Raw genomic sequence first — 12,695 nt, forward strand, 5'->3', positions numbered from 1 at the left:
TTCTCCGAAACGAAGGACGTATTTGTGTTTCTTTGGATGCGACAGGATCAATTTGCAGGAACATCGAGAGCCCACACAAAAGCGATGATCATTTCATAGGCCAAGACAACTCTAAGCATGTATTTCTTTATATGTGCTTAGGATATTCAAGTCAAGGAAGTAGTGTTCCACTAACGCAACTGTTATCAGAGAGTCAAACAGCTGAAACAATATGTCGGTGGTTGGAGTCGTGGATTGTTAATTTAACGCCTCCTCATGAAGCTATAACAGATGATTCGGCTGCACTCATATCTGCTGTAGTGAAAGCATTAGCAAAATGTCCTACAACAAAAGATTATATAGCCAACTGCTTCAAATTGCTCGAAAACCAGACTTCTCAAGTGCCGCCTTGCTTTGTGAGACTCGACACCTCACATTTCTGCAAAACAATTTCGAAGCTCCCGTGCTTTCAAGGAGTCGACACAAATATAAAATGGTTCTACGTGAACAGTATAAAATTTATAAAAAACTGCCAAAATTATCAGATAGTGAAGGAGGTAGTATGGGATTTGATATTGACTTCCACACACCAATATGCAGGGGATGATGAAAAGGGCTGTTCCACGCCCTGCTCCACCGCAATAAACCGCTTGAAAGCTTTAATTTATGGTGGAAATGCAGCTATCGAAAGAGAAAATGATACTATAGACCTAGATGAAAAAGACTCAAAAGCAGTATCTGGAAGCGTTTTAGTGAGCGAAATAGATGAAGATGAACCTGTATGTTGGTTGAACAAGTTAATCGAACGCAATGAACTAATATTGATCTTGGAAAATGACGGTGATCAACTCAATCCATATTACCTCCCAAAATTTCTTGATGTGATCAAACGTCTCATATCGCGGCTTCCAATGTTTTCGAATGTTATGTGTCGATTTTTTAATAGCGATAACCTTATACCAAGTAGTAGTAACTGCGAAAGTGCTTTTAACATTTTAAAGAACTTTTTGTTAAAAAATTTCAATATGAGATTGCGAGTTGATGACTTCCTCGTAGAGCACTACGACTTTTTAAAAGGAGTAATTACATTGGCGTTAAGAAACATAAGCAATACCAAAAGGGATAAATCAAAGGGAAAAATAGACAGAACGCAAAAACACACATCTAGGAGTAAATCAAAGGGAACACTAAAATCCAATGATGACGACAATACCGCCTTTCCAGATGAATCTGTGTTTAAAGATAATCCAATTGATTGTGAGAATTGGCGAGGATTGATAAAGAGACCAAAAAGATCTAATGTGTCTACGAAATCGCAGACAGGCAATAGAGGAAGACCAAAAAAGAAGACAGAACCAAATAAATTAACAAATGAAAGTTGCATTAATAAAAGAATTAGTATTTTGAAAAACGGTGGCTATTCTAAAATTGATACTAATCCTTATTTACTGTACAATACATGTGCGTTTGATGCAGTTGCACATTCTGTAGCTGTTGCGTGTGTTGATAATGATTATCTTAATATTCGCGCTCAAAACCTAAATAATGATTTTATTCATTTAGTTCGATGTTTGATCAATGATGATTTTAAATCTGATATCGATTCCCGTAGACTCATGATATTGTCAAAACATTACAGTAGTGGTGGTGTCACATCTGTTGAAAAGGGACCTATTATTATAGATTGCCATTGCAACGTATGTTACGTATTTGAAAAGGTTCTTCTACAACATCTTTACAGCGCAATCCGCAAAAGTGTTTGCAGCAACGAAAAATGTTATGTAAAAGAACACCAACGCCTAATCGCCATGATTACTTTAGATACAGACGTGCTAAAAAAAGGAGGAATTGTGGTTTTGAACAAGGCTATTTACTTTCACGAAAGTGATACATTATGCATCGAAAAGAACTGTCATGGTATTCGTAAACAGATCTACAATGTTTCAGATATCATATCATTTGATTTAAATGAACAACCACCAATGGCATTATGTGATATACCCCAAAATTTATTAATTAAAGATGAAATCTATAGATTGCTTTCCGCAATACAGTACTGCGGGAGTGGCATCACCATCGGGCATTATCGAGCTCACTGCTTAAGAAAAGATAAACAGTGGCAATGTTATGATGACCTGTGCGACAACAATGTGATCAATAGTGATTACACAGAAAAAATACAAGTACATTGTGTTTTATATACACGTGTGAGGTAAAATGTAAAATAAATTAAACGCGATGATGTTTTTTTCATATTTATTGTAAATTTTCCTACTATGATCTTTATTAACCCACGCTGAACAACGTTTGATTGATAATTTCTATTGGTAATTGTAATTTTGATTGGTAATTGTAATTTTGATTGATAATTCCTAATGTAAATTTTTGTAAATATAATTTATTTTTTGTTATAATTTTCATTGTGTTTTCCTTTTTGACGATATTAAACTACGTACCTACCTAATATAACATGAAAACTGATTTTTATTTCATTGGTTGCATCACATAAATAAAAGTGTTAGAATATTTTCTCTGATAAAGAATCAGTCTTATTACTTTTTAATACATTTTTTTTTAATTAAGCGATATTTTTTTGAAAAGTACTAATATACTGCTGCTAGGAAATATGAATGTCTGGACTGAGAGCACCAAAACAAAAAAGGGTCCTGCTGGCAGTATAAAAATTTTGTAGATTTATTTCTTATAAACTAATATTTGTTTTAAAAGAAAACGAAGATAATCTGAAGGTACTAATGCACCGCTATACAGGGATATACACCAATGGTCTGAAGACCTTCAAACCACGGAGGGTCCTGCTGGAAATTAATTCAAGTTTTTTGTTTAACTGTAAAGGTACTATTATTTTTCTTACACTACTCGGAAGGTACTAAATATTACGAAAGTGAAACTCTGGTTGTCGATCGAATCAGACGAAGGGTCCTGTTGTGTATACGGACACGCTGGCCAGCCGGCTCCACAGGCCAATCTTCCGGAGGACTGAGAAGAAATGAGGGGCCAGAAAACCATCGGTGGTTAGGGTTGAGACGAAGCGACTTAAATCTCGTGGCGTCATCGGCAACATTCAATTCTGTTGGAACCCACTTCCAGTCTTGAACGCGAGTATTTTCAGTGATTTCTCCGACTCGGTGGGCCACAAAAGGCTTGAACGTTCGCGCGTCACTTCGTAACCACCCCAAAACAGTTCTCGAGTCTGTCCAAAAATATGTCCGAACCGGTTTTTTCGTGTGGGATTCTTTTATTGTTTCAGCCAGGCGAGATGCAATCAAAGCACCCTGCAACTCCAAACGAGGAATCGAAGAGGGCTTCAAAGGCGATACCCTCGCCTTGCTGGCAATGAGAGCGAGCTTGACCTTGCCATCTGCGTAAATGAAGCGCCAATATGCGACAGCCGCGTAGGCAAGCTCGCTCGCATCAGCGAAAACATGAAGTTCTCTGAATAATGGTTCACCATCTAGCTTCGCGTACCATCGAGGAATCCTAATAATAGAAACATCTGACAGCTCCTTAAACCATTCATACCACCTTGAAACCTGAGAAGGTGGGAACGGTGAGTCCCAGTCGCAGTTTGATCTCCATGCCTCCTGGAGAAGTATACGGCCTTTGACCACTATTGGGCCAAGCAAACCTAAGGGGTCGTATACTTTCATAAGGTGAGATAAAACTCTACGCTTAGTAAAGACGCCTTGTAACTGCAGCCCTTCTAAACCGGTCCTAAAACAAATAGTGTCAGATGCAGGATCCCAGGATACACCTAAAACACTTACGCTACTAGGCTCACTACCTAGAGGCACATTAGTATGCTGCGCGGCGCGCAACTCTGCCGGTACAAGACGCAAGGCTTCCGGATTATTAGAAATCCAACCACACATTTCGAAACAGGCGTCTCGGTGAATAGTCACCACATCGGATGCCAGTTGTGCAGCTTCGGCGACATCGTCCAGACTATGCAGAAAATCGTCCATATAGGAGTTGTGAATGCTTGCATCGGCTGCTTTGGGGTATAAATCCTGGTGTGACATCGCGTTTTTATTTTTTATGTATAGTGCAGTAAATGGACTGGACGACGCCCCAAAGATAACAGCAGTCATTCGATATTCTTTAACAGGCGTTGAATTCCTAGAACCAATGTCGCGCCATAAGAACCGCAAAGCATCCCTATCGTTTTCACGAACTCGTATTTGAGGAAACATCTCCTTTATATCAGCAGTTACTGCGATAGCACCCTCTCTGAATCGCCAAAGAATACCCAATAAGTTTTCTAAAAGATCGGGTCCTTGAAGAAGCAATGAATTTAATGAAACGCCTTGATTCATTGCTGCTGCATCATGGACGACACGAAGTTTGCGTTTTTGGGGATGATACACGCCGAAATGCGGCAAATACCACCTTATTGATGTGATAGTGTCAACTTCAGTAACATTAGAAACCGTCTTAAAGCTTACCTCATTATTTTGTGTAGTTGTCCCATGAGAATAATGTTTTGTTTGCATTTTATTCGGACTGACTGTACCTTTTTCATTGTTATCTAATAAAATGTGATTTTTGTTTAAATTGCCAGAATCATTGTTAAAAATGTTGAGAAGAGACAAATTGCCCTTGTTAGAACTGAAAGATTTACCATAATAAGTGTCAGGATCACACTCCTCGGCATAACCTTTTGTGATCATATTGTCAATAAACCTCTTGTACGCATCGGCAAAGACAGGGTCTCGAAGCATACGCCTCTCAAGACTCAAAAAACGCGATAGCGCTTGCGGGTAACTATCCGGAACGGATCGAATGCCATCGCGCCATGGGAGCCCCACCTCATACCTACCAGAAGGCAAACGTGTAGTGGTAGAGTCCAAGATTTCAACCGCTCGAGCGTCCTGCTTACTGAGTAGATTTTCGCGTTTAGAAATTCCGAGCGAATCCAGTTTATAATTTTCCTTAATAAGCATTTCTAAACGTTCATTTTCACTAAGACCAATGCTTTGCAGGTTACAATGATTTATAAACTCAACTGGTTTAGTCTTACTGGAAGCCACTCCATACAATGTCCAACCAAGCCAAGTGTGGCAAGCTACAGGATCATTACGCTTGCCTGCGCGGACAACACGAGAAATTGACAGATACCAGTGCTCAGCACCAATAAGCACGGTTGGTGTAGCATCAGCATATGACAAATAATCAGTTAAGTCGCTTAAGTGCTCGTACGATTGTATGGTTTGTTTGGACAATGTTTGCGTGCTCAATTTGAGTGAAGGCATAGCCCTAGCACGGCTGACTAAAAACTTTTCAGATTCGTATTTTCCTTGAATATAGAAATCAACGTAAGAAATTGTAGTTGTTTTATGCAAGCCACCTACAGCGTTCAGAGTAATACGCTCTTCAGGACCTGAGAGCCCGATACGAGCAGCCACGTCAGCGGCAATTAGCGTGGCCGTCGAACCGTCATCAAGAAGGGCAAAGGTCTCGTAACTACCAGCTGGACCACTAACAGTAACTGGAACTACTTTCAACAACGTATTATTAGTCTGAGCATTGGTTGATGTTGATGAATGGTTACTCAAAATACCTGTATTGGAGACTGTCACATTTTCTTTAGAAATCTTCTGAGCGGCAGCAGGGGGGCACGATGCTAGCTGGACATCACTTTCAGACGCAATTTCGCACCCAACATCGCCGATGGGTGATTGCGGTGACGTAAACATTACCTGCCTGCCGTGCAACAGTGGATGATGACGAAAAGTACAGCCGTCGACGCCGCAAGGATTAACCTTACACGATTTCCATTGATGTGAACTACGCTTTAGACATTTATAACAAATCTTATGCTCACGCAACCAACTCCACCTATCGTCGACAGACAACTTTACAAAATCGCGACAGTTTTTAATATTGTGACTGTTTTTACAATAGACACATACAGTTTTATTGTTTTCCTGCGTTATAATATTAACATTTTCTTTTTTAAATGGTTTGCCGAACGGTTGCGGGGCAACAGAAGCGATAGACAGCCCTATATCGGGCGATAAAGCGAATTTAATGTATCGCTCGTGTTCACGTGTTAGAAAATCTGATAAAAGCTCAAGCTTTGACATGTCAGGATTTGACATTTCTGACGCATAGTCAGACCATCTCATTTTCATCATCGGGTTGAATTTGCCTAAAATGCTATGGAATAGCTCCGGCGATTGTAAATATTCACGTAAGCCTAACAATTTCATTGTAGACAAACTATTGCGTACCTTGTTGGCAAAAATACCAATTTCTTTTAAGTCGGCGCCGAGCCGCGGTAGCGTCTTCAAAACCTGCACCTCACCGAAAACAATCATTTCGGGGCACACAAATGACCTCTCGAGGGCGTGCATGATCTCTTCGGGGGCTGCTGCTGTATGAAGCAGCGACGCTACGGCCTCGCGCGCCGGACCGCGGAGCGCATTCTGCAAACGCGCTACATTCTCTGCGGGAGAAAAAGACGACTCAGTACTAGAAAATAAACGCTTAAACTGTAGCCACTGAGAACCGTTTCCATAATAAGCGGGGAGGTCTATTTTTGCTCGACCACCTGTAGCTAGAGCCTTTGCTGCAGCCGCAGTATCCGCGATGGCCTTCAGCATAATGTCGTTATTCTGTAAGTTAACAGGCAATGGACGATCGTCCTGGTCGAAGACTTCGCATGCGGGACGGTCGCGTTGGTTTGATTCCCTTACCCAGGACGCAGTCCTAGAAAATGCATCACTTACTGATCGCGCTGACCGTTCTTCGGCCTCCTGAGCTGCCAAGGCCGCCTCCATATCTAACTTATCTAACTGCTTTACCTTTTCGAGCATTTCCTGGTCGCGCTCCAAATTTCTGCGGGCCAACTCGGCCTCCGCAGACAGCCTCCGAGCTCTTATGGTCGCCGACGAACGCGACGAGCTCGCTTTGTGAGAGACCTGCAACTAGTGGTATCATCATACTTCACCGCAGCGCCGGTCGTGGAGACGGGACACGTGCGCGACACACCTGGTGCTATGGGTATTTCGGTGGCATCGGTCTTAAAGGGGTCCTGACTTGCGGACCGACCGAGCCCACCCACAGCAGGCGCACATGTCTCCGTGCGTCCCACTAGACTTTTAGCCGGCGATGCCAGCCGCTTATTACGCGATCGCGTGTTCATATTCCCGGTGAGAGGACCAAAAAATGAAAGACCGCTCGAAGGACCAAAAATGAGAGCGATATAATTAAGCCTTCGACAGCTAGTAATAAAAATAGGGAAAATTTGGGAGAACGAAACGAGCGGCTGACATAAGTAAAAGTATAATGACAACTAAAATAAAACAAAATACAAAGAAGTAAAAAATAATAGACAAATACAAAATAACATACAAAAGAGACCGCAATGTTCAAGTGCAACCTGCACAATCCCAATTAAATAAATAAGATCTCGCTATAATAAAAAGGAATCGCTTAAACAAGACAAGAATCACATTTTACTGTTCCAATGACGTACGGCTATAAATGATGTACTACCTACTTGATAGCACTAAAAATTATTAAATGTAATGTAATCTATTTTAAAAAGCGTTAAAAGTGGGAGCAAATCGATAATTCAGTCCCGTCGTATCGTCTCCGTATAATATAGAAGTTTGAATAAATTTATGTTTGGTGTGAAGTGGACCCGGCTCGATTATTTCCAGACATGGCCAGATGTGCATAGTCATCATACTTTTTGTCGATGAAACGGAGTGACTAGAATTTTGTTTTTCCCATTCTGGTATGATTGGGCAGCTGGCTGCACCGGCCACACAAAAAGCGCCACAAAGGACAACACCAATTACCAGACGAATGCCATAACCATAACTTATGCCCCGTTCGTGCAAAATTCAAGACTAGATCGCCAAAGACATGACGAAAAAATAACAGCCAGACTTGTTTCCAATAAACTCCGCGATAGACACTCCCTGTGATTGTCCTGTAATGATACCTGTACTGTATTGAAGTACTTAAATGGACTGAGACATGACGCTGAGCCACGAATGACAATCTTGTTTGATTTATACGTCCATTGTGAAGACAGTCGCATTTAATTGCAAAATAAGGTCAACAAGTCTTCGAAGAGTCGCTACGAAACCTATAATTATATCGGTTTGTTAACGCTTGAGTTATACCGAGAGCAATCGAGGCGCGGGCCAAAGTCGTAACCATGGTATAAGAAGACCAGGTATGCTTAAAACTGACAGCTAGCATTTCAAGGTTAGCCCAGCTGACGTCAGCCGACCCTGCGTTGCCATTTCGTAAAAAATAAATTACCCACGTCATTTTGTATTTTTAGTAAAAAAATTACGTACAGTGTTAATGATTTTTATATATGTGACAAATAATAGTAATTCAATACATCAGTAATTCACATAATTTTAAATAATAAAATTTTCGTCCTTGGGATGTTGGAGATACCAAGTTAGTGGTAACACAGTGGTAACACTTACGTCATCAATGGGCTAGCATTGGCGGCTTGTCATAGAATTGAGCATACCAGCCGGGTGTGCATGGGTGTGCATGGTACTCGTACAAAGTACGTCTCGTGTATCGGAACTCTTGGTGTAGCCGAATCTTTAGCGTCGCGATACTGAATGGGAATTTAATAGCGAATTAATTATGCAACAAGGCTTCTGACAGCTTTATAAACATCCATTACTATGGACAAGATTTTCTTTTGAGAATATGGATGAAATCAGCATAAATAAATAAATCACCCCTGTCTATGTAAATTGCTTCAATTTGCAGGTAAATTATGTTTGTGCGAAACAAGTTTTAAAGATGCCTTTCTCATGTTTTCGTATACCAATTTTTAGGTTGGTTATAGATATCGATTCCGACAAACATCTTCATTTTAACTATCACTTGTCATTTTCTAATCTATCGAAATGGAAAATGATTTCCTGTAAACTCAAGGATAGTTTTTGATCGTCGTCGTCAGTTTTGATATTTCTTCCAGGGCTTCCAGGGTCTACCTCTTTTTAGATAACGCATCCTGCCTGATACTCACAGTATGATCGACTGTATTCTCATCGGGAATCGAACCGATCCAGATCATGAGCCCAACGCTCTAACCACTAGATGACAGAGGCTGTTGTAGTGGTAATATAGGCTGCGTTGTAGCTCTACTCTCTCCTATAAGGATTACGGACTTTCTGTTTATAATGGTTTTTTTTTATCAATTAAAAATATATAAACAAGTACATTCCATTCAACTACAATTGTAACAACACACATATTATTAAAAACAAATTTTAAAAAAGAATAAAATACTATAAATAAAATAAGTCCTCCAGCTCACCGCATCGAGGCATAGTCCCCAGAATACTGGCCACGTTGTCTCTCTGCACCGTTAAACTGACCCTTTGGGCAATATAACTGCCTGCTCTAGGGTCGGAAGTTGCCTTGAAGAGGCGAGCCGAAATCATCTTTAAAAACTTACGTGTTTCTGGGCCCCATGGGCCCAACGTTGACGGACTTTCTTGTGGGTTATGTGTGCTAACAAGTATTTATCATTTGCATTTCAGGTCCTCACCATGTCGAGCGGGAGTTGTTCAGGTCCGGGGATGTGCGGGGGGGCGCGGCGGAGGCCCCCGCCGCCACCGGAGCCAGAACTATCCCTCACCGCGGACCTCAGCGAGCTCAGCCTGGATCAGGGCTACCATACGCTGGCGGATTGCGGTCCCCCCCGAAGGAGACGCGAGAACACACTCACTGATGGCTTGTGGTTAAATATATTGTCTTACCTTGAGGTAGGTATTATTAATGTATTACATACATTCTTAGTTGTTGATTCGAATAATGTCAAAGACTACTTTTGATCTTTTAAAACTTCTCAAAAAAGCGGTGCCTCTAAAATTGTATCTAAATCCTACCTTCCTATGTACCTACGTAATCTTTAGTTGCCAACCTACTTGCCAGTTTTCAAATTGCCCAAAGGCTTCTGCGGCCGTAAATTGACGACTAGGCTCAGACTGAAAATGTACTACGATCGAAGTTACTACGATCCTGTGGGGCAGGTAGAGCCAGAAGTTACAAGAAACACTTGGTATTGAAGTCCTAATGCGCACACTCTTACCAGCGCATTATCCATTAATTTAATGTCCATAGAACTAACATGTTGGGAGCAATTCTATTTGGTGATTTTTACGACATGTCGGGTTGGATGAGCTACTGAACACATTCTATCTGTTTATTCATTTAAAAGTCTTTACAATCTCAACTGAGTCTTTAACTTTGTTGAAGCCATTCTATAACCTCCAACAATCGTAATGGGAGCAACCTCTGAGTCGTACTTATAACAGTTAATTTTGTTTCTGAAGACTTCATAATTTGATTTCCAACTCTATATTAATAACGGCATATCTAAATTGCTATTACAAACTTTGGATTTGTTGCTGGTTCATAAATACCATTGACATTATATATTTTGCGAAAATATCACAAAGAGATTATAAAATCGATTAAATAAGACTCGGACGGGACTTGAACTCACAGCTCTTGTCAAGGCTGGACGAGCGTGTGAACCATTACACCACGGAGTCCTCACCTGTGCATGCGAATTTTTCGATCTATATCGTCCTTCCGGCGACTTGATTTTCTCTTCTGAATTTCCCTAAGTATGAATATAAATATGAAAAGACAAACTCTAATATTTATATCTAATCTTTCATGTTTTAATTTTGCATGAAGAAACGAAAATAGAATAAACATAAAATTACCTAAGTATAATATTATTTCATAGCTTTCAGATCTTCTTCTCTTGCTCTTGCTAATACGCTTCTTCTCTTGTGTGCGTTGTGAGGTGGATTACAAACCTCATCAATCCTGGTGTCAGGGTTACTATTGACCCGCCAGAGGCCCCTGACATGACTCATGTAACGACTACTTACATCAGTAAGCAGTAACCGGGACCAAACGCTTAACGTGCCATTCGAAGCTCGGATCATCTTACTTTCGGACAATCAATGATCAGCCTGTAATGCCCTAACCAAACTAGGGATCACAAAGTATTTTTTTTAGTGATATTTCCCCACCGGGATTCGAACCCCGGACCTCCGCATCGTGAGCCTAACGCTCAACCACTGGACCACGGAGGCTGTTATAGTACGTCATAATACGCTGCACGCGTCATATATCCGAGCGATGGTAGTTGATTGGAATTGTTCAACAAAGTTAAGCAACCTCGCACAACCCTTGTTTGATAAAGGAAGGCCCGTCCAGGGGAAAGGAGGGCCTTTTGAACGCTATTATTATGTATGAACGTACCCATTACTTATTCGCTGGACTGGCGAGGGAAAAAAAAAACAGAAATACATTCAGCTGCTTAATTTCACACCTTTGTGGTCCCTAGTTTGGTCAGGATAAGCTGATCAGCGGATTGTCCGAAAATAAGATGATCCCTGCTTCCCGACTACTATTTTTTAAGCATGCCATTACATGACCCATATCAGGGGCAATTAGCTCAATAGTAACCCTGACCCTAGGGTTGATGAGATCGGTCATTGATCTCACAACCCAGACGAGAGAAGAAGAAGCTGCTTATTACTTAAAGTCGTCTACATATGCCTTAAAGTCGGATAAGACGACATAGGGATTGTACTTATCCTCTCCAAATTATACGATGGACTGGTAACTGGTTTCCATATTTATTGCAGAGTGGTCGATAATTTGTAGCATTGATCACACTAGTAGTACAAGTGGGAATCTCTGTACACATGCGTATATTTATAATCATAATGGCAGCTGTACACTCTCGAGCGAGTGCTCTCGCCAAGACTCGTCGAGAGCTCGTATCCGATAGACCTGTTCGCGAGAATTTACACGAGACCTACCATTTACGCTTTCACACTTGTCATACCTCGAGGAGTCTTGCGGAGACTGTACAACCGCCATTGATATCTGTAGGATTAATTTGGTCATGATTGTAGGCGTCGGATCTGTGCCGGATGACGCGCGTCTGCCGGCGGTGGGCCCGGCTGGTGACGAACACACGTCTCCTAGCGCGGCCAGAGGCATGGCGGCGTGTGCGCACGGCAGGGCCGCTCGAAATCGCCGTCCGCTGTGCCAGCGCGCGCGCCGGACCCTACGTCACCGCAGTCCGGGAGTGGCGCTCGAAGAACCCCATGGTAAATATTTTTTACATTTTCCTAATGCTAGGTAAAGGCCTCACCTAATCATCCACCTAGTGTTATTGATCCCGTTTATTTTTTATAGCTTCCGCTTACTTAACCTAAAGTTTTGCCTGTCTAACTTTCCAACCCGAAGGGAAAGCTAGCCCAATTACAGGTTACGCCTTATACCTTCGGAATTTTCTCGTGTATGTGGGTTTCCATACGATATTTTTTCTTTCACTGCTCAGTACATGATCATTGAAGATCCAAACATGAATTCGAAAACAAATTCGAAATTAATTGGTTTAGGCCGTTGCTGGATTTGAACCTGCCACCTCACAATGAGAGTAAGCGTTCTTCTAACTAGGTTACCGGCTACCACAGCTAGTACCTACTTGCTAGAACAATAAATCCGTACATTACATAACATAACCCTTTTTTACCCCCTTGGTTTCGATTATTGCATTATCATTGGGGCCTCCGTAAATATAAACATGCAAACATTCCATGTTTATACATCGGTCGAGTATTTTGCGAATTTTTAATGTCCACATTTTTCAGGCGTTCTATTTGACGTGT

At 41.3% G+C, this 12,695-nt stretch overlaps 1 protein-coding gene across 1 annotated transcript in view; it reads left to right on the forward strand.

The window, feature by feature from the left end:
* The window catches only part of LOC126380346 (F-box/LRR-repeat protein 7), a 73,687-nt gene that overhangs the window by 47,898 nt on the left and 13,094 nt on the right, over nucleotides 1-12,695 (forward strand). The window contains exons 2-3 of the mRNA XM_050029715.1: nucleotides 9,531-9,755; nucleotides 11,934-12,131. Of these exons, the coding sequence (XP_049885672.1) occupies nucleotides 9,540-9,755; nucleotides 11,934-12,131 (414 nt within the window). The 5' untranslated portion in view covers nucleotides 9,531-9,539. The remainder of the gene's footprint in view (nucleotides 1-9,530; nucleotides 9,756-11,933; nucleotides 12,132-12,695) is intronic.

Source organism: Pectinophora gossypiella, chromosome Z (assembly GCF_024362695.1).
Source record: "Pectinophora gossypiella chromosome Z, ilPecGoss1.1, whole genome shotgun sequence".
In the NCBI taxonomy this organism is placed as follows: domain Eukaryota; kingdom Metazoa; phylum Arthropoda; class Insecta; order Lepidoptera; family Gelechiidae; genus Pectinophora; species Pectinophora gossypiella.